This window comes from Mytilus californianus, unplaced genomic scaffold (assembly GCF_021869535.1).
Source record: "Mytilus californianus isolate M0D057914Y unplaced genomic scaffold, xbMytCali1.0.p SCAF_12, whole genome shotgun sequence".
Classification (NCBI taxonomy): domain Eukaryota; kingdom Metazoa; phylum Mollusca; class Bivalvia; order Mytilida; family Mytilidae; genus Mytilus; species Mytilus californianus.
Window position 1 is genome coordinate 18,808,696 of NW_026262604.1, and position 20,955 is coordinate 18,829,650.

At 31.8% G+C, this 20,955-nt stretch overlaps 1 protein-coding gene across 1 annotated transcript; it reads left to right on the top strand.

Moving 5' to 3' along the window:
- Positions 1-2,385: 2,385 nt before the first annotated feature.
- On the top strand, positions 2,386-16,178 carry LOC127722321 (disintegrin and metalloproteinase domain-containing protein 10-like). Its single transcript, XM_052229208.1, has 10 exons — positions 2,386-2,656; positions 2,934-3,072; positions 3,708-3,817; positions 4,803-4,986; positions 6,788-6,893; positions 7,537-7,692; positions 8,721-8,867; positions 13,981-14,173; positions 14,902-15,074; positions 15,966-16,178. The coding sequence occupies exons 1-10, from the start codon at positions 2,551-2,553 to the stop codon at positions 16,176-16,178; spliced, it is 1,527 nt and encodes a 508-aa protein (XP_052085168.1). The 5' UTR covers positions 2,386-2,550.
- The last annotated feature ends 4,777 nt before the right edge of the window (positions 16,179-20,955 follow it).

Consider the following 20,955-nt stretch of genomic DNA (forward strand, 5'->3'; position numbering starts at 1 on the left):
TGTTGCTAGTTGCTTTTATTCTTAAACATTTAATGGTTTCGCTTATTGCCACTTTATTGATGTCAGTTGAATATTTCGAAGTTGAGATTATATGCTTTTCCACATTTCATAAACTTGAAAGAAAAATAATTGAGTGTAAAGTATTACTGTATATATATGTACGTGACTTGTACATGTAAAGTATTACTGTATATATATGTACGTGACTTGTACATGTAAAGTATTACTGTATATATATGTACGTGACTTGTACATGTAAAGTATTACTGTATATATATGTACGTGACTTGTACATGTGTAAACTATATACTTCTATAAAACATTTTCATATTTTTAATTCAGATGTCTCTGGTTCATGTTTTATAATCATAAAATATTGCATTTTATTCTTGTTGGATGTATTTTTCTTCTAATAGATATCAAAAATCCATTGTCGACAGAAGACTGGAGTTATCATCCATCTAAAAAATAATATTCTTTTTATTTGCTTGACTTGACTGACCAAACGGGAATCATTTGCGGAACAAAAATAGCCCGCCATTCTAGATCATGCGTGTCACCCTAAATTTTTTGTGGATGCAGACTATAGGTTTTTTTTTCATTTCTTTCTTCTGTCAATCGATCTGTTAGCCGTCTTTATTCGACTTATTATTTGAAAGCCTCTATCTTTTTTCTCAATTCAACTTCCTTTTATAGAAAAGAAACAGTTCGTGGTTATCTTTATTGAAGGCATATGAATAGCTAAGAGTAATCATTTTTCTCTTTCAATAAAACCTGGCCACCTCGATATAGTCAAGAGTGCTGAAATTGGATTTTGATCAGCAACAATGAAACATTAAGTCTACAACAATAAACAGTCGTCTATAAATATATATACACTATTGAAAACTCTAAATCCCCGCAATTCTAAACTAGTCTGAATAATTCAAACTATAAAAAAATAAATCATCGGAATTGCAAAATTTGTAAATATAAAAAAACAATAAGATATGACAAAAGAAATCAACTGACAACTTTCCATTCATGAAGCGAGGATGATTTTATTATTTTTAACACGCTTCATTTTAGATTCGTTAAGTGTCCTGATAACGGTACATAAAAACAGAAATCTTGTACTTCTGTGGTGTAAATCACCTGTTATAAATCAATAAAGTTAGAAACGTTTAACAATTACAAAATGTACCAATGTTAACTGAACTGCTTTTAAATATTAATCTAATTGAGATTTACTATTTCATCATTATAAAATTGACCCAAAAAAAGACCATACAAATGTATTCCTGAAATCGAGAAAAGACGGAACTCAATGAGTTAAAAACGGTTCGCGAAACTGATATGTGTTTGATATTGGCATGTTAAATTCATATATTTATTATATTTCCGTTCATAAATTTTGGCAACATTAGTTTACCAATTTTCAAATATCATAAATGGTTAAGGAGACACAAGTCAAGATAACAAACAAAAACTGAGTGAATCGTATGAAATCCAAAAGGAAAAAGACCGGCTGGAATGACGAATTAAGTGTCTTCTGCGATGCTGGTATCACCCGCCATAACGATTGGAGAGAAAAACATTTCAGTATTATTCAATTTTGAGGTCTTAAGGTAATTTTTTTCTTTTATTTATTTTGTTTGCCATGTTCTCTGTTTGTTATCTTTTTTTTTATTCTGTAAACCCCATCTAGTGTCTCATAAAGCAGTAGAAATCTATATGTGTAAGGGCATGTTGAGTAAGTAGAACACGAACGATGAATCATGCAGTAGATCGAGACTATTGGGAACTAATAAATCAAGTAGGTGAACGAATGCAAAGTGGTTTCCCAGCTGGTGGCACCGGTTTAGTATGAATTACTTTCCCTATCAAAATATGGATATGCTTGTCCCTTCTTCCGTTATTATATTGATTATTGTTTTATCGCTGTTCTTAATTGATATATAAAATAGATAAATAAATAAATAACTTATATATTTTCAAACACGTAGAAGAATTAGCAACATTTTCTGTTAATCGTCTAATTGTTTTATTATTTTTAAATATAATTATCCCTTCAAAATTTTCCGATTCTTCACCCTCACTTTATGACAATTCTTCTTAACGCAGGATATACACAATGAAGTTAAACACCAAGTCAAGATAGAAACGTATTACTACTACAGCATACTACGCTTTAGGATGGATTTTATCTCATTTCTTTATTTAACTACAATTTATCATACTAGTCTTATATTTTTTTGTATTTACCATAAAACATTTTACCACGATTAAATGGTATAAACAAAATGTCTTCGTTTACTGCATAAGTTGTCAATTGAAGGTAACTGGATATCTACATGTTTACGTAGATTTCCGCCATTGTTTTCTAAATTTACATTAAACAAAAACTTATGATACTATATTTTTTGAATGCCTACATAAACACACTTTTCCACAGGTAGATCTGCCTCATATTACAAAACGTAAAAAGATACAAACTTGTCTACCCTCCCTTTTTGTTTATAACCATAAATCTTTTGTTAAAAGGTGGACAACATTCCTTTTCTTGTATTAATGAAAAGGAAGTATTTTGTTTCAGAAAAAGTGGAAACTGGGAACATGAAATACCAATGGATATACTTATTTCTAAAATGCATGCATTTTATCTGTATAAATACAGGTAATTATTTATTTTTTTCTAGAAAATGTGGATAAATACAGATAAACACATCAATATACTATGTTAGCTTTCCTTCTTTTTGATGACGATGACGATCTAAAGATGAATGATCTATGATTCGAATCAATGGGTTTGTTTTGGTTTTTGTACTTTTTACTCTAATTTGTGCTTATTGTACTGTTAGTTTAGTTTAAAGTACGAAATATTCTATGAATTACGACCACCAATATGAGAAATACTATTTTATTTGTGAAATCCTGTATCATTGTATTTCCAGATGCAAAGTCCTTGGGAAGATTTATAAAACATTATGAAGAGTTAGAATACAGTACTAAAGACTTGCATTGTTTGGATTTACTTTCCAAGCGATCCCCCACCAATGAACCGTTCCAGTTTGCTTTCAATGCATTTCAACGGTATGTATTGTCATTGTTCATTTTAAAGTTAATCCAAATAAAAATATAAAGATATACTCAATATCGACTGAGTTAACATATAACTATCGTTATCTCTTCTGAAATAACATAAGATAGGAAAATAGAAAGCAAGGTAATAAAGATTAATCACGAATTATTATCATATGACGAATTTAATATTTTTTTAATCCATCAGATAAGTTTTCTTTATCGGTGGCAAATTAGAAAAAAATAAAACGATAAAGTTAACAGTAACTATGGAAAGATCACTGAATATATTATCGATCATGGCCATTAATATGGTTAAATAGGACAACAGGTGTAATAAATACGGTTTTGAAAATTTTTATCTAAATACTAAATGCATAGATAGGTTTCAACGGCTATAATTTTTGTCCTTTTTGGTTTATAAGACCTCATATGTTTAATAAGTGTTGGATTGCTAAATATTTTGGCATCTAACATCACTGAAGAGGCATTTATTGGCGAAATGCGGATCCGGTGCAGAAAAAAAAAACCATCGATACTGTTAATGGTTTTCAAATAGTCGGCTTTGGGCCTTCCTGGTGAAGGTAGATGCAAAAAAGCACTTCGGACGCCTGAAATCTATAAAGTGTGGTTTTCATTTTTTTCAGAGATTTTATCGTCGTTTTGGAGCCAGATGAGTCTGTATTTAGTAAAGATGCAGCATTAGAGATTACTGGTCCTTCAGATACATCACATATATATGTTGGACATGTGAAAGGTATAAAAGAAATGTGTAAAAATATGAGAACAGAAAGAAAAAGATATGATTGATTGATGTTAGATGTTTGCAAACAGTTTGAACAGCTTTATTGTGCTCATGTTATATCAAGGGTCTGATTTGCTTACAAAATGTTTTCCTGTGTGATAAATGGAGGTATCTTGTCTGTCCGTCCTTCCACCTGTCCGTCTATCTCCCCATTTGCCTTTTAAAGCAAACTAATATGTGTTTAACAGATACTGATGAAACTTAAAACAGTTAAAGAACTACCCGATGATGTACATAACGGAATATGAATCCGACCCAAAATAACTCGGACAATCCAATGCACTAGCTTCAATATTTGATGTGTATTATGAGGCCGGATGGGGTTTGGTTATCATAAGGACTTCACTTATCTCGATTGTTAATTATAAATATATTTGATAGTTTTTAACATCTGTTAACTACTGTTGTCTGTTATTTAGAAACAGCAACAACACAAACAACAAACAAACAAACAAACAACAACAACAACAACAATACAAACAACAGCAATAACAATAATGTTTCTACTTAAGAAGCTGCTGATAATGAGGATCATTGCTATTATTAAAAAATAGATCGAACTAGATAACGCTTTGTCGGTATTTTTAACATTGCCATATAAGCGCAGGTTTGGTTAGCCACAAAACCAGGTCTTCCCATAATGTTTTCTTAAAATGTCTTGTAGCAAGTCAGGAATATGAAAGTGGTTATGACATAGTCCGTTGCTTTGTATGTTGGCGTTTGTGTTTGTAGCAGTTCAGTGTTTTTGTTGTTCCGTTTTGGATCCTATTATAATCGAGGTGTTTCCCTCAGTTTTGGTTGTGTGACCCGGATTTGTTTCAGTTAAATCGATTGATGACTATTGTACAGCAGGATACTACTTTTGCCTTTATTTGAATTTGTCTGAGCGATCTTTTGGCCATTTCTATTATTTACCAAATAATTTGTTTTATTTTAGGATATAAAGGCAGTCGAGTATATGGATACATTTTGGAAGGATATTTCAATGGATCGATCAAAATTCCACAGGAAACGACATATTACATAGAACCAGCCAAAAGATTTATTGGTATATTTAAAGAGGATCCCAAAGCACATTCTGTTATTTATAAACAGGAGGATATTGTTTCAGATATGCAAAGGTACATACACATATTTTGACCATTTGAAATATGAATTAAATAGGGCATGTTAGGTATAAGTCATTTAGACAGATGCCACCCAACGAAATGAAACCAAAAGACAATCAGAGGTCAACATTACATTGACGGAAGTGAATTTTAACAAACATAACCAAATATATGTCATCAACAATAAATTCATCTATGAACAAAATCAGTAAGTGATAAGAAAGAAAACCGCGCGTCTTTTGATTTGCAGCTCTTCTATTAATTTCTGACATCGGTAAATCGGACTTCTAATTCTTTTCGTATTCTCCTTTTTTTGATTCTGATAAGCGAAATAATACAAGAATCGTTAAAAGGAAATGCACAACTTAAAACCTAATTGATTAACCGATTACAGACAAGCCTTCTTTTTCGTTGTAGAAAGATTCAATAATTTACAACTAGCCGGAATTAAAGTAGTGGTTTGAAGATAAGACTATACATTTCCAGATTCAGATCCCTTACCTAATTACGACCTGAACATGCCGAACTTCATCTTGGGTGACGACGCATTTGGGTTGAGAATCTTTTTAATGAAGCCATATTCTAGAGTGCTTTGACAAAGTAGTAGAGTCGTGGTTCGATCGAAGTAGACTTGTATTGAGATAGTTATGCGATCGGGAAGGTCGTGTTAAGTTCTTTCCAGACGTAGCAAGAGCGTGACAAGATCGTAACTAGAACGTCATACTGTCGTAGCGGAATCGTAGCAGGATCTTATCAAAATCATACCAAGGTCGTGAAATGAACGTGAAAACTATGAAACATTGAATGGTCAAGTCGACAATATCACGATCTGACCGCGATCCTTTTTTGTAAATCGTAATGGGATCTTCGTTGACTTGGTCTAGTGTGACGGGGGCTTTATGTAGATTACATATAAAATCAAGACTTTATGAGGATACAATTTTGTTATATCAAATAACGTAATAGAATATTAGATTAAAATACACAAAGAAAAATATTGCATAATTACATTGTGTTAGCGTAATATGATCTTCTACAAACTATTGTGTTATATTTGTTTTCTTAAATAAACGATCAAAACTATTAACATGAGGGTATGGAAGGGGTTACAGAATAGAGAATGATGACCAAAAAATAATGAATAGAGAAAAGTAGGATGTAAATGTATAAAGAATAATTTTGTGGGAAAATAAAAGAATTAAGTAACAATATAATAATACAGATATCAACGATGTACAGAATAAGGAAATCATGCATTGATTTAAAGATTAACGTAATAATGAAATCATTTTGTCATTAACATTTGACCGAATAAGAATACGTTTCACAGATAACAAAACACCCCCAAACTTTAAAGAAAACAGAAACTAATGATTCCTCTTCTGGACCCTTTTACATGTCACTCAAAAGATTTATTCTACTATTCACCTAACTTTTACAATACTAATACTCTGGATACTAAAAAAAAGGTTGCTTCGTAAAAAAAGGCGAATGACAAATTAAATTTCGCCGGAGTGACTTACAAATACTAGTAGCAATATTCTGTTAATTTTAAAAATGCTTAACAAGTGTATAATGATTAATTATAGGCAGAAATATCATTTAATTTCGGATGACATTCTCTCGTTCTTTCCTGAATTTTTTTTTACCAACGATATTGTCCGTATGGACTGCGCTGTTTTTTTGTGTTCAAATTTGAGAGTGTAGAGTTTTGTTCGAAGATCTGTTACATAATAAACGGAATCGTTCGATCATTCAACCGAAGGCAATCATGTCGTTAAGACGCATCATAGTGATTTAGATTTTTATGCAGGTTTCAAAAAGAATCAGACATTGAAGTAGCCTCTTCTTGGAACAATAAAGCGAATCAGTGGATGCAGAACGTTGTTAGGTCCGGTTTTACAAACACAGACGAAATGGTAATATTAATTAAAAAAAACCTTTCGGAACCAACAAGTTTATTTTAAATAGAAAATCTTACTTTAAGTAACACTGTATTGGTTATTGTGCCGTCTGTGTCACGATTGTGCTCTTAAGCCCAACTTGGTTCGAAACTAATACATAATATGACGGCATTACACCAATGACAGAAATAAGAACATCTTTCAAAGCAACGCATCCCTTACTTGCAAGTACGTTGTCGTTGTAGTGAAGCTTTCATTTGTGGGTATTAATTGTACATTTTCGTGATTGGAAATGGACATGGAATCTAATGATGAATGATTATATACTCAAAACGAATCGATTACAATTTCGAAATAGAATCTTTCCGGCTAATGTATCTGTCTCAAATATTCATGTTTTTCTATGAGGATTTAAATCTAATGTCCAATGGTCCAGCAAGTCAAAATAACGCAGTCAGAGTATTCTCGGACTAATTTTAGTAGTTATCATTTGTCCACGATTAAATACAAAATTAAACAAATTGTTAGCTACATGTGTAAACTTAATGATTTCTGTGACACACATCAACATAAGATTTCAAATTTATTTAAAACATATTTTGAAACTACAAGAAATAGTACTTTTTATTATATATTTGATTATATTTGTATTTTGCAGTCTTATTATAACAGAGAAAGGAAAAATCCAGAGCTAAACCACAGCAATGGCATTCACAACAGACACAAAAGGGAAACATTAGTTAACAAAAATACGTGTTTTCTCTACTTACAAGCAGACCCAATGTTATTCAATCAAATAAATTCAGCTTATAACGTATGTATTATCTTTTTGAGGCCTTCGGAATTCTTATACATTTTGTTCTGTTTACGTTTACTCAGGATGGATAAAACACATGCACCGCCTGAGTAAGACAAGTGTATTCTGTATTTTATTTAAGAATATTTGATCCATTTGTAAATTTTTACCAGATACTCGGAATACTCTGGTTTTATCCATGAAGTGTCAAAAGAAATTGCACGCTAACCCCTACTTTTCGTTTTATTATTTTATAACCATATAGTTGTAAAAGTCATGTTTGAAAATCTTATAAATTCTCTGTTTTTATTTCGTAGTCTTTGTTAAATGTATGAAAAACTAGAAAATCGTTTCCCGCCAAGCTTCCAATGGTTTATGTCTCTAAACAGTGCATTTTTTTCTGCGTTTTCAGTTCCTTTACCTATGTACTATCAATGTATAACAGTCTTTTACAAAATCATATTATTTTGAAACAGAGTAGCGAAAATCCTTCATTGCAAAATCATTCGTAACTCCCGCGAATCATAATTAAATTAATAATAAATAATAAGTAGATTAAAGTTAAATTTGTATTGACTAAATCTCTTACTTGCATATCCCGTATCCCGTTGAATGTGTTACAATGTTTAAACTAAGGAAAAAGTTATCAAAATTAAATAAACAAGACATTTAAAAGAAAATATAGCTATTACCTGTCGTTCTTGTTTATATTATAACAAAGCCCTTTATTGACATGAAATAAAAAAAAAAAAAAAAAATAACAAAAAACAAGAAAAAAACAAAAAAATCATACAAACCAACCAAAACATAATTAAAAACATCATTAGTATATTAAATGTTTATCATTTTCAAAATGAAAGGTTAAACATAAAATTCAGAATAGAAATTACAAATATCTTATAGTACTTCCTTAGATGTTTCTCTTTTACTGTTTAAAATTGAGAATGGAAATGGGGAATGTGTACATACACAAAAGGAATAGGATAACGATATAATCTGTTCATGGAATTATAAAAGATATTGAATATCATTTTTTTTAATTTTAGAATGAAGTATTAGCCATGAATGACATTATTGGACTGTTTAATACTCATGTTGATGCCATCAATACTATCTATGCTAATACGGTGTTTAGAACTTATGATAACAGTATAAGTTACAGTGGAGTAAGATTTAAAATACAAAAGATTAAGGTGAGTGCTATGATATAAACTTTACTGTTGTGTAAAGTAAAGGACGTATTTTAAGAGATGGTGACGTGGAAGAAAAGTTTGTTGGTGTTGTGGGGTTTGGACTAAATTTGGTACCGAACGTTTTCTTAATTACTTATATTCATAACTTCCATTTCTATGAAGCATCGTTCCATCAGCGCCTGCACATGGAGTATATATACCAAGTTGATACGATTTTCGGAGCTTGTGTCTTATCATGATCGTTGCTAACCAGGAAGACATTTAACCAAGGGTTCAAAATAATCAAGTTGAGGTCATCCCTTCAAACGTTTTACGGACGCCATTACGAGATTGTTGACCGTTATGGAATATCTGTGTAAGAGATTATCATGGATAAGTTGCAATTGTTGTAACTTCTATCCAGTCCTCTTTTCTCGAATTTGACATCACTGAATATTACATAACCAATATGATGGAGAAGTAATTATTTACCCTTCTAGAGCATCTGAGTTCATCAATTTTATTATTTTTACAAAATATTTGTTGAATTTGAAGGTAGACGTTTTCAACAAATTGTCGGCATTCCTATTGGAACGATACTTACGCCTCTCCTTGCCATCCTCATCTTATTTTCATATGATTCAGAGCTCTTTCGATGAGTCTTCTGTAGACAAAACGCGCGTCTGACGCATATAAAAAATTTCAATCCTGGTATCTATGATGAGTTTATTATCAGTCATTTTTCAAGTTAAATACAAGAAAATCAAAGAAGCTAAATCATTTAATTTCACATTCAGAAATATTGATAATGTTCTTTCCATTAATAATCGAAACTGTTCTGATTGGGTTCCATTAATATATATTACAGAATTAAAAATCAAAGAAACAACAGTCACGGCTTTCCCGCCTCATTTTTAGATTTATGTCTCGGACTTGACTTCGAATTTGACATAAGCGGTCAACTCAGTAGCAGAATCTATGACACACGAGACGATTTTAATTTTAAAATTACAAATTTGTTTCCACCTTAGCAGCAATAGACCAACTTCACCTGTATATGGGATGTACATTTCCAAATTCATTCGGTATTCAGAGCTACTCAGACTTTATAAAACGTCATTGGTATCTGACTAATAAGTTGATGGACCAGGGTTTTGTCACAGAACGTCTTGTCCATTTTCTTAATATAGTTTCGGAAGATAACAACGAACTTGTTGATATATATTCCGTATCAACTTCACAATTTAGACATGATGGTCTTGAAGTATAGATTTTTTGTACTGACGTGTATCATCTATATGAATCTATATGAATTATTCTAAATACTAAGGATTTTCTTATCCCAGGAAGATAACCTTAGCAATATTTGGCACAACTTTTTGGAATTTTGGGTCATCAATGCTCTTCATCTTTGTTTGTCTTTGTTTGCTATTTTGACCTGAGCGTCACTGGTGAGTCTTGTGTAGACGAAACATGCGTCTGGCGTATTAAATTATAAGCCTGGTACCTTTAATAGCTATTAAATAAAGGCAACAGTAGTATACCGCTGTTCGAAATTCATAAATCGATTGAGAAAAAACAAATCCGGGTTACAAACTAAAACTGAGGGAAACACATCAAATATAAGAGGAGAACAACGACACAACAGACACACAACATTCAAATGTAACACACACAGAAACGAACTATAATATAACAATGGCCATTTTCCTGACTTAGTACAGGACATTGTAAGGAAAAAATGGTGGGTTGAACCTGGTTTTGTGGCTAGCCAAACCTCCCGCTTTTATGGCAATGTTAAATATAACATTGAAATGACAACATTACATGACAGGACTACAATACAAATAAATGGGAGAACATATAGGACAGAGAAACATACAAATAAAAGCTAACAAAAGGTACCAGGTTTAAAATTTGATACGCAAGACGCGCGTTTCGTCCACACAAGACTAACCAGTGACGCTCAGATAAAAAAGTATGAAAGCCAACACAAGTACAAAGTTGAAGAGCATTGAGGACCAAAAGTTCCAAAAAGTTGTGCCAAATACGGCTAAGGTTATATGTCTGGGATAAGAAAATCCTTAGTATTAAGAATAATTCATACTTTTGTAAATAAAGGCAACAGTAGTATACCGCTGTTCGAAACTCATAAATCGATAGAGATAAAAACAAATCCGGGTTACAAACTAAAACTGAGGGAAATGGTAAACAGTAAATTTATAAAAATGACTATATAAAAGATATACATGATAACACCGAAGTGGTGACTAACTACAGAATAAAAACGGATACATAAATCAACATAAACCAGCACATAAAAATTCACAGCCAAGTTAGCCAAAGCGATCAACGCTAAAAAATGGTGATGTCACATTTGAATTTCTGAAATTTCCCCAAAATAGGATAGAATAAGGATAGAATTCAAGATTGGTTATAATACTCATATAACATTTATTAATAACAATGAAATTTACAATACTATTTAATATAAAATGTGGTAGTAATAAGATAATTAATAGTATTATCTAGCTATTTCGGTGTTTCTTCTAAATCAAACTGTAAACCAAATATATCGTATAAATTTAGTTGACCCAAACTAAAATCTAATTAACGAACAGGGTGATTAATAATCTTTACCATGACACACGAATACAACAGAAAAAAATAAGATTTACAACTACAAACGATAAGACATTTGACAAAATCTGATGAGAATAACAAATATAACATCAAAACTAAATACATGAGTTTTGGATAGAAAGGTACCGTGACACGTCTTATAGCAATGCGAATTCACACTCAGCAAAACAGTCACAATCGGGAATAAGTCACGTTCGGTAATTAAAAGATCAGACGATGTAATGTCAAACCACAATCTAACACGTGGTAAAAATGTCCTTAGTTAGTTTGGACAAAGACACATCGTATGGATCGACCAATTCGTGATGGTGTCCGTAAAATTTACGGAGTGTCATTTTTAATTTGTCCTCCTCATAACTTTGTTGGAGCAGTTTCTGCGTTAGGAGCACACTCCTGTATATGAAGTCCGTATAGCGTGAACATGCACGAGCATAACGTATCAACTGAGATATGTAAACACCATACGAAGGGGCAGATGGTATGTTACTGCTGAGAAATGGGAAATTGATAATTGGGAAGTTGAAATCATCCCGTTTATCATAGATTTTCGTTTGAAGTCGTCCATCTGTGTCAATATTGAGGAAAAGATCAAGGTATGAAGCAGTCCTTCTAGTATCAGTAGTATCCTTAATTTCAAGTTCACTGGGATATATGAGATGCAAGTATTGGCTGAAATATGGGTTATTCAATGATATGACATCATCAATATATCGGAAAGTAAAATTAAAGAATTTCGCAAGGTGCTTTTTCTTTTTGTCTTTTAGAAGGTTCTGAATGAATTCTGCTTCATACGAGTACAAAAACAAATCGGCCAGTAGGGGTGCACAATTAGTACCCATTGGAATACCGACTGTCTGTTGAAATATAAATCATCCAAACTCAACAAATATATTGTCGATCAAAAAGTCCAACATTTTGATAATATCATCTTCAGTATATTTTCTGGTAGATTCGGTGTGGTTCTTCACAAAATATGAATTATTGTAACCCAAAACAAGCAATTTGTATCCACGATTCCCATTTTTATCGAAAAAGCTCCGTTCACGAGATGGTGAAGTCGATCTTTCAACTGAGCATGGGGAATAGTAGTGTAAAGCGTAAAAAAATCAAAAGTCTCTATGTTGCTGCAAAATTGCAAAGATTGTGATCGAAGATTAAGCAGTAGATCTTTCGAATTTTTGAGAATCCACATCTGGTTAACACCACTGGTAGAATATATCTCATCACAATATTTTTGAAGCCCATCTTTAACTGTAGAAAGAATAGTAGTCAGTAGTTTAGAAAGATGTTTAGTCGAACATTTTGATGACCCAGCTATGTATCGTTCTTTATATGGAGTTTTGTGAAGTTTTGGTATCCAGTATAATGATGGTAAATTTTCTTTGTTTTCTTTGATGTTGATACCAAAAGAAAGACGGACAGATTTGTGATTTTGTATTAGCTTGTCGTATTGTTTATTTGTGTGTTTTTCTGTCCTGTATGTTCTTCCGTTTATTTGTATTGTAATCCTGTCATGTACTGTTGCCATTTTAGTGATATATTTAACATTGCCATAAAAGCGGGAGGTTTGGCTTGCCACAAAACCAGGTTCAACCCACCATTTTTTCTTTCAATGTCCTGTACCAAGTCAGGAAAATGGCTATTGTTATCTTATAGTTCGTTTCTGTGTGTGTTGCATTTTAGTGTTTCTGTTGTGTCGTTGTTCTCCTCTTATAGTTGATGTGTTTCCCTCAGTTTTAGTTTGTAACCCGGATTTGTTTTTTCTCAATCGATTTATGAATTTCGAACAGCGGTATACTACTGTTGCCTTTATCTATATTACGTGTAATAGTGTTCTTTTTCTTTTTCTTTTTTAATGTTAATAACCTTTACTTTTTCGTCCATTTTTGGTTAATCCTTTTGACGTGGCTGTAACAAGTCAGGAATATGACAGTTATTTTCCATTCGTTTGATGTGTTTGAGCTTTTGATTTTGTCATTTTATAAGGGACTTTCCGTTTTGAATTTTCATTGGAGTTCGTTTTTTTAGTTAATTTACTTTAAGTAATAGCGTTGTCAGGTCCTTTTCAAATTACATGTGTTCAATGTATTTTTGGTCTATCCCGCTCCTTTCTTTACGTCTATACCTTTCAAATCAAGAGTAAAAATTGATCATGCAATTGCAATAAAACAATTTCACTATTCCAATAGATGTACATATATACGTATAGATAAACCTATGCACTATCAGTACATTATACCAACATCTTCTTCTGATGTGATTTTAAAGCACTGTTTACACTAAAGTCGAAATCTTCTTTACAGTACAAAGGCGATGCTAATAACTTTTTTCAATTTAAAAAGACAACGACTGAAAATTCGATAAATAAAATTACTCAATTCAGAACATGGGAAAGATTCGGCTTTGTGTGTCATTAACTTATTTTCCGACTATGTCTTATATACAGCTGGAATTAGCAATTTTGTGCGAATATCATTGCTTTCTAACCTAGATAATGACAGACACAACGGAGAAGTGTTCAACCAGCCAAGCATCTAAGTTTTGCGATCACAATACAGATGTCGTCAACTTTCTTAACCTTCATTCGCAGTCTAATTATTCTGATTTCTGTCTGGCATATACCTTCACATACAGAGATTTTTCAAATGACAGCTTAGGTTTCGCATGGATGGGATACTCCGGTCGTAAGTTATTAGCTACTACTTCTTAAATTTTTTTGAAAATTATTTATAAGTTTATAATGTAGATAGGAATGTCCATTGTGTTTTTAACATGTCTTTTGTAGGGTAGTTATCATGTTTCATTTTAAACATACGTTAATTTTCCTTTGTTGTTTTTTTATACACAAGTATTTCATAGAAATATAAAGCATAATTGGTTTTTATTGTTATAGTTTCTGATCCGCAAACGTAAAGAATTCTAACTTATACCAGACATATCATTCACATCATCAAATTCTAAAAAAAATTCCTAATATCTTAAAAGAACAAATAAAAACTCAACAACTCTATCACTAGTGATATACAGGCTGTCAATTTTGGATTTACGAGAGATTTTAACATCCGGATATAACAGTTTCCCATATGAATATATAGGACGTCCTACTATGCACATAATTGACATACTAAGTACAATTATCTGCTTGCTCAGAAGTTTAGAACAAGATTGATTAGAATTCGCACCTGAATTTGCTCTTAATCTTGAATGCTGCAAGGAAACAACGAACACGTGATTGTTTCCCTTAATTAAAGGACCTAAATCTAAAACCTTTACTGCCGGAGCGGTTTTCATTCTTGGGTTTGCCGTCACCAGGAATGCATTTAAAAACCAGGATTATAAAATATTTGTGAACTTCATTAAAAATTTCCGCACAAATCAGTTTTGGTTGATGCATTGCAATCATATTTTGCAGAACCCGCTGGAGGCATATGTGACAAATATAAATCATTCACAGAAAATGGATTATCAGTGATGAAATCACTTAATACCGGTGTTGTTACTCTTCTGAATAACAACAATAGTCTAACACAACGGATGTCACAATTATCATTTGCTCATCAAGTAGGACACAGCTTCGGGTCACCAGTAAGTTTGAGATATTTTGAAAAGGGACATTGTTATGCTACGTATTTAGCTAATGATACGGTGTAGTTTTTTTTTGCGTTTTTTTACCTCCAGTGATAAAACTTATACACGTCTTCCTTTTTGCGTAACATCGTACTGAGTATGCATGAAAAAAAATGCTTATAAAGATGAAGAAGAGGAATAAAAGCCCTGTTCACTGATTTTTTTTTGATTTTTTCTATGCATTGTGTGCGATATTGTCCTATGTACATTTACCCCATATCGTTTTATTTCTTATGAAGGTTGAGCATTGTAAAATCAATTAATCCATCATTCCAAATCTCGAGTGCATGCATATATAGTATATTACTCCCAATTGATACAATAGGTTAGCAAGTATGTTCACCTGTTTCTGCGATAAAGGGTTGTTTCGCATACAAAAGCTATTTAAAAAGATTCAAAGTGGTAGCGACAAGTCATTGCTTACGAATATGCTACGAACGACACTAAGATTAGTTTGAGGCTGGTTTCTCCCTTGCAACACACGGGTATCTGAGACACAATTTTTCGGTCAGAGCCAAATAGATAGTACAGGTAATCAGTCTCGACTAGTTTAATCTTGATATAAATCCTGTGAAATTCTATATGCCTTGGTAAACCAAGCTAATTTTTGTTCAGACTGAATATAATGAAATAAGCTTTGTAATGGCATTACATTATAAAAGATGATAGATTGGTCTCGAATTATAATTCAAAAGTATTTTTCTTAAATATTCGATTTTGATAGAGAAAAAACTGCGTCTACGGATATCGTCATGTTTCAACTTATTCAAGGTATACATGTATCAAACTTCCGTTTTGTTGTATGATTCATTTATTTTTTTTTAAACTTGATGATATTTAATTTGATAGCATGATAGTGGAAACCTTTGTACTCCGTATGATAACAGTGCAGTAGATGCAGAACAAAGGAATTACATTATGAACGAGGAATTTATCAACGGAAATATGCAACACAATGACGAATTCTCTCCATGCAGCAAAGATAATATGACGAAAATGTTAGATAAAGTTTTTACAGACAGATTTGGCACAATAAACTGTTTCAAAAGTATGTTTCTTTAAATTAATTTTAGTCTGGAAGGGTCGGGTTGAAGTTAACAAGGTCTGAAAAGTCTGATCAATAAATTATCAGTCATGTTTAGCTTTTCAGTCAATTTTAAGACTTATCCACTGTGGTAAATTAGTACTGTTCAGACAATTCGCTTGCAGTCAATTCAGTACTCTTCAGTAGCATTTTAGACAATTCAGTATTCTGTTGATAATTCATGTAAAAAGCAGCTACTTAACAATCTGAAAACAGACTGAATAGATCTTAATCTAATCATCTATTGTTCAGTCTTTTAAAAGTTGTTCGGAACGAAATGAACGTTTCAGACCAAAATTGGTTTACTAGTTACATTTACATCAGTTTGAAAATAAATGTCATATGTTCAATTTTTTAATCACATTCCAGAAGACAGTGTTACAATAATATTAAGAAGGATGCAGACTCATGTTTTTAGAAACATGTAGAAAACACACACGCTTTGTCGGATTCCTATATTGATAGATAGATAGTAGGGATGTCAACTCGAAAAGAGTTAATAATCGAGTCATTGTTTGATTTACAGAGCACTGACGTGGATAAAATCTACAAAAATAACCCTCAATTATACACATTTTATCCCTGTTGGGCGTTATACCCTAGATAAATTATCATCTAGGAATAGAACATAGTCTAGTTTCACAATGACTTATAGATAATAAATAAGTTCTCATTAACTAAATTTATTAATTAGATAAACAAAAAAATAATCAATAATTTAATTAAAAAATGTTGAATATAATTGATTACAAAGTAAAACCTGATCAAACAATAGTTAAAATTTTTTGGTCGTAAAGAAAAACACATTTTCAAAGGTGTGATGAATAGAAATCACTGATGCGATCTAAAAAAAATTGAATATGATGGAAAGAAGAAGATATTGTTTAAACTGGAAACCGATTAGTGAAGTATCATGTTGGTATTCGAAACTCTGTACTGCCGAGCGATACCCGAATAATCGAGTACTTTTTGACATCTTTAATAAATAGGTATAAGATTACTAAATCCATTGGATGTTGGATGTGTACGGATTGATAATTTAGTCTTGGATGCATGATTTTTTTTATTAGTTGTTAGTGGCTTTGAACTAACTATCAGTAACTGCAAGTACTCTCAGATATGTACTTAGTGTCTTTTTGATGTTTGGATGTACAAGTACCAGGCCACGTCCACTTGTATTTGTAGTATTTTGTATTTTTATCCATCTGATGAGTTAAGCCTCTTTCAACTGATTTTTATAGTTCGTTCTTATGTTGTACTGTTACACCACTGTCCCAGGTTAGGGGGAGGGTTGGGATCCCGCTAACATGTTTAACCCCGCCACATTCTGTATGTATGTGCCTGTCCCAAGTCAACAGCCTGTAATTCAGTGGTTGTCGTTTGTTTATGTGTTACATATTTGTTTTTCGTTCATTTTTTGTACATAAATTAGGCCGTTAGTTTTCTCGTTTGAATTGTTTTACATTGTCATTTCGGGGCCTTTTATAGCTGACTGTGCGGTATGGGCTTTGCTCATTGTTGAAGGCCGTACGGTGACCTATAGTTGTTAAATTCTGTGTCATTTGGTCTCTTGTGGAGAGTTGTCTCATTGGCAATCATACCAAATCTTCTTTTTTATATGACGTCTTGTACATAACAACCATCCGTATTTAATAAATAGAATAGAGTAAATTAACACCCGGCCTCGTATACATAAGCCAATCAAAATATTGTATTTTTACGTGAAGTATAATAATGTAAAATATTATTTGTATCATTTGTCTGCCTCTTGTTACAGTGTAAACTGTCTAGAGTGTTAATAAAAGTTCAAGTTCTAAGATATTGTAAAATAACTTTTGTCACTTTTTGTATTAACGATATACTTTTTCGGGGATGAAAACTATTATTTCATAAGCTCGTATAATGTTTGATTCCATTCCACTATTGAATACCGTCAAACAATATCAAGACGAAGTACAAAAATGTATTTTTCATAAATAAATTTGCTTGTTGTTGTATTGTTTTTGATGATGAGTGATGGCTGTTTTAACGTACAGCGGACTTTTTTTCATTGTTTTTATGTTTTTGTTTTTTGTTTTGGTTCCATGGTTATATCACCCAATATATTCGTTTCGGACTGAGACAGAGACATATTAAGATAGTTCAAAAGAAAAAAAATGAATGATCCTTTTCCCGACAAGTGGCTCACGTACAAGCCTTTCTATGTAAACATTGTAGACATCTAAGTACCATTTAGCTACATTAAAATTAAACTTGAACATTCATTTTCAATATGACATTCTGTAGACAACACAATTACCATAAAAAATTACCATTTTCATGGAAAAAATATATAGTACCGAAATTGAAAGTCTGTCATTCAGAAAGCTCATATCTGGCCTATCATAGTATGTTGACGAAGTACAAGATTGGGTCAGAATGCCGGGCTAGCACATACCACCCGTTTGCTGTATATTTAAGATACCAAAGACCGCTAATAAAGTTCGATAACTGGTGTCAGACTAAATGACCAAGTTAAATAACTAATGCAAGACGAATAATTAGCCAGTTAGAGCTGCGGGATGTAATTAACACATCGCCCGAAACAGAGATACATCATACAATTATCTTTGAAGTCGACTGCGTTTCCATTCTTTTTAGATATACAATTCCTTGGTAGGACTCACCAAATCAATGAAAAATTAGTAAAGCGAACGAAAAATCAAACACATAAATGAGAAACAGGATAATCGAAAAGTTTTTATTCAAAAAGACTATGGTATTTTTTACCCATGTTATTAACTCGACCATTTTGTAAACTAGAATATACGTTCGAACACGAGCAAACATGCCCGAAGGATTCAAATCAACAAAAAGTAGAAAAAAAACACTGTGTGAGTCAACAGTTTTTACGTCTCCTGTTAAGCATGGATTGTAAATTCACTCTTTTTTGTAGTCCGTCACAAGGCAGCTGTTGCAATCCAGAAACTTGTGCACTATTTACAAATGGCCAGCTTTGTAGACCAGCAACAGACTGTGCTGCTGAATCAAACTGTACATATCCTTTATAACGTAACATAAAGTTGGGTACTTGTATGAACTAAAGTTGGATTAAAATTTTGTATAACACAATCATGAATTGTAAAAAAGCAGTACACGATCGGTCTAGTTCTATGCTTACATCTGCAAGTATTTAGACAAATTAGCAAATAATGTGTAGGACTGCTTTTCTAAATTAAAAAGAAATACGTGGTTTTTTGTACACTTTTTTACTGTTTAAACAAATACCCAATATTTATTTTTGTTCGTTTCAATTTTTGATTTTGTCATGTAAAGGGAAATAATTCCTTTAGTGAAAAATTTATAAAAGGAATGGTAATGAAATTTTCATTTTTTTACTTGTAGCAAGCAAACGAATTCGTTGACACCATTTTTTCTTTTTCTTTTCCTTAAGCATTCTATAAAACCTATCTTCACATATTATGTTCCAAAATTCTATCTCACAGTTTTCTTTTTATTAACAAAGTAGTTTTTCCTAGGTTATCTTAGCACAATTTGTCAATGTTGCTCAACTTGTAGCTTGATATGTAGCACGGTGGCCGTTACTTTTTATTATATTCTTGAAAATAAAAATATGATAAAATTAACATTTTGACAGAGTAAAAGAAAAATTTATCTGAAGAAATATATAGTGATGTTCACCTTAATGGTTCAATGTGCACATATCTGATTAAAATTCATTAGAAACACCAAGCTAAATGCGTTTGATTATGAAGTGTAATTTAAGGGCATACGATACAGTTTTGATCCCATAATGAAAAAATGATGAAAATTTGCAAATAGGCTATTTTTTACCTGATTAAATCAAATATGTAATAACAAATATACCTGCATGTGCTACTTTTTGAGTAAAATGAGTTCGAAATTTCAGATATTTGCTCAAAAATAGGATTTGTGGACGTATTTTTCCTTCCGACAGAAATGCATAACTTTTTTGTTTTAAAAGATAAACACAAGTTGTTTTTTGTTAAATTATTTGTAATTTCTGTTTTATATAAATATCCTATAAATTTATGAAATTTTTTGTTTAGAAATAACTCAAATTTATCAAATGTTCATGAATGTAGAAAAAAACGTCATTTTTGCTGTATATTTATCAAATTTAAAAAAAATTGCATTATTGACTTTTTCATGAAAATTGGTACAAATAATCTTCATACATAATCTACCCGAATGTCATTTTAAAAAAGAGGGGTCCGTGAACTCGTTTTCAAGTTAAATCAGTTTGAATGATAAAAATCAGTCGAAAAATACATCTTTTCCCGATATGTTACAGTTTGACGTCGCCAAAATAACATTTTATGTTAGCAACGTCATTACCTTCCCTGAAACTGTATCGTATGCCCTTAAGATAACAGTTTCTGAAGAAGTCAGATACGTAGTGAGAAACTTTAAAAGGGGGTTTCACGAGTGTTACAGTGGATAAATTGGTTCATTACTAACTTGCTTCAATCTTCTTTTAACTAACAATTTTATTTCAAATTCAACTTTTCGAATACTTGTGCCACTATCTTATCTGATAAAGACGAAACGGACATTAAACCCAATTGGTTTGTTTCTAAACAAGATTCAAGATTTTCAAGATTTTATTCATAACCATAGACACATACATGTGTACAAGAGGACAATATAATTACAAACTACATATTATATGATACATAGCGAGACAGGACAGACAAAAACAAATACATATAAAGTATGTTATAAAAGACAACA

Coding starts and splice junctions, on each gene's coding strand:
- LOC127722321 (XM_052229208.1), top strand. CDS start 2,551: ATGAAAAGGAAGTATTTTGTTTCAGAAAAAGTGGAAACTGGGAACATG. Junction 6,894..7,536: donor TTACAAACACAGACGAAATG/GTAATATTAATT, acceptor TGTATTTTGCAG/TCTTATTATAACAGAGAAAG. Junction 14,174..14,901: donor ATGGATGGGATACTCCGGTC/GTAAGTTATTAG, acceptor CATATTTTGCAG/AACCCGCTGGAGGCATATGT.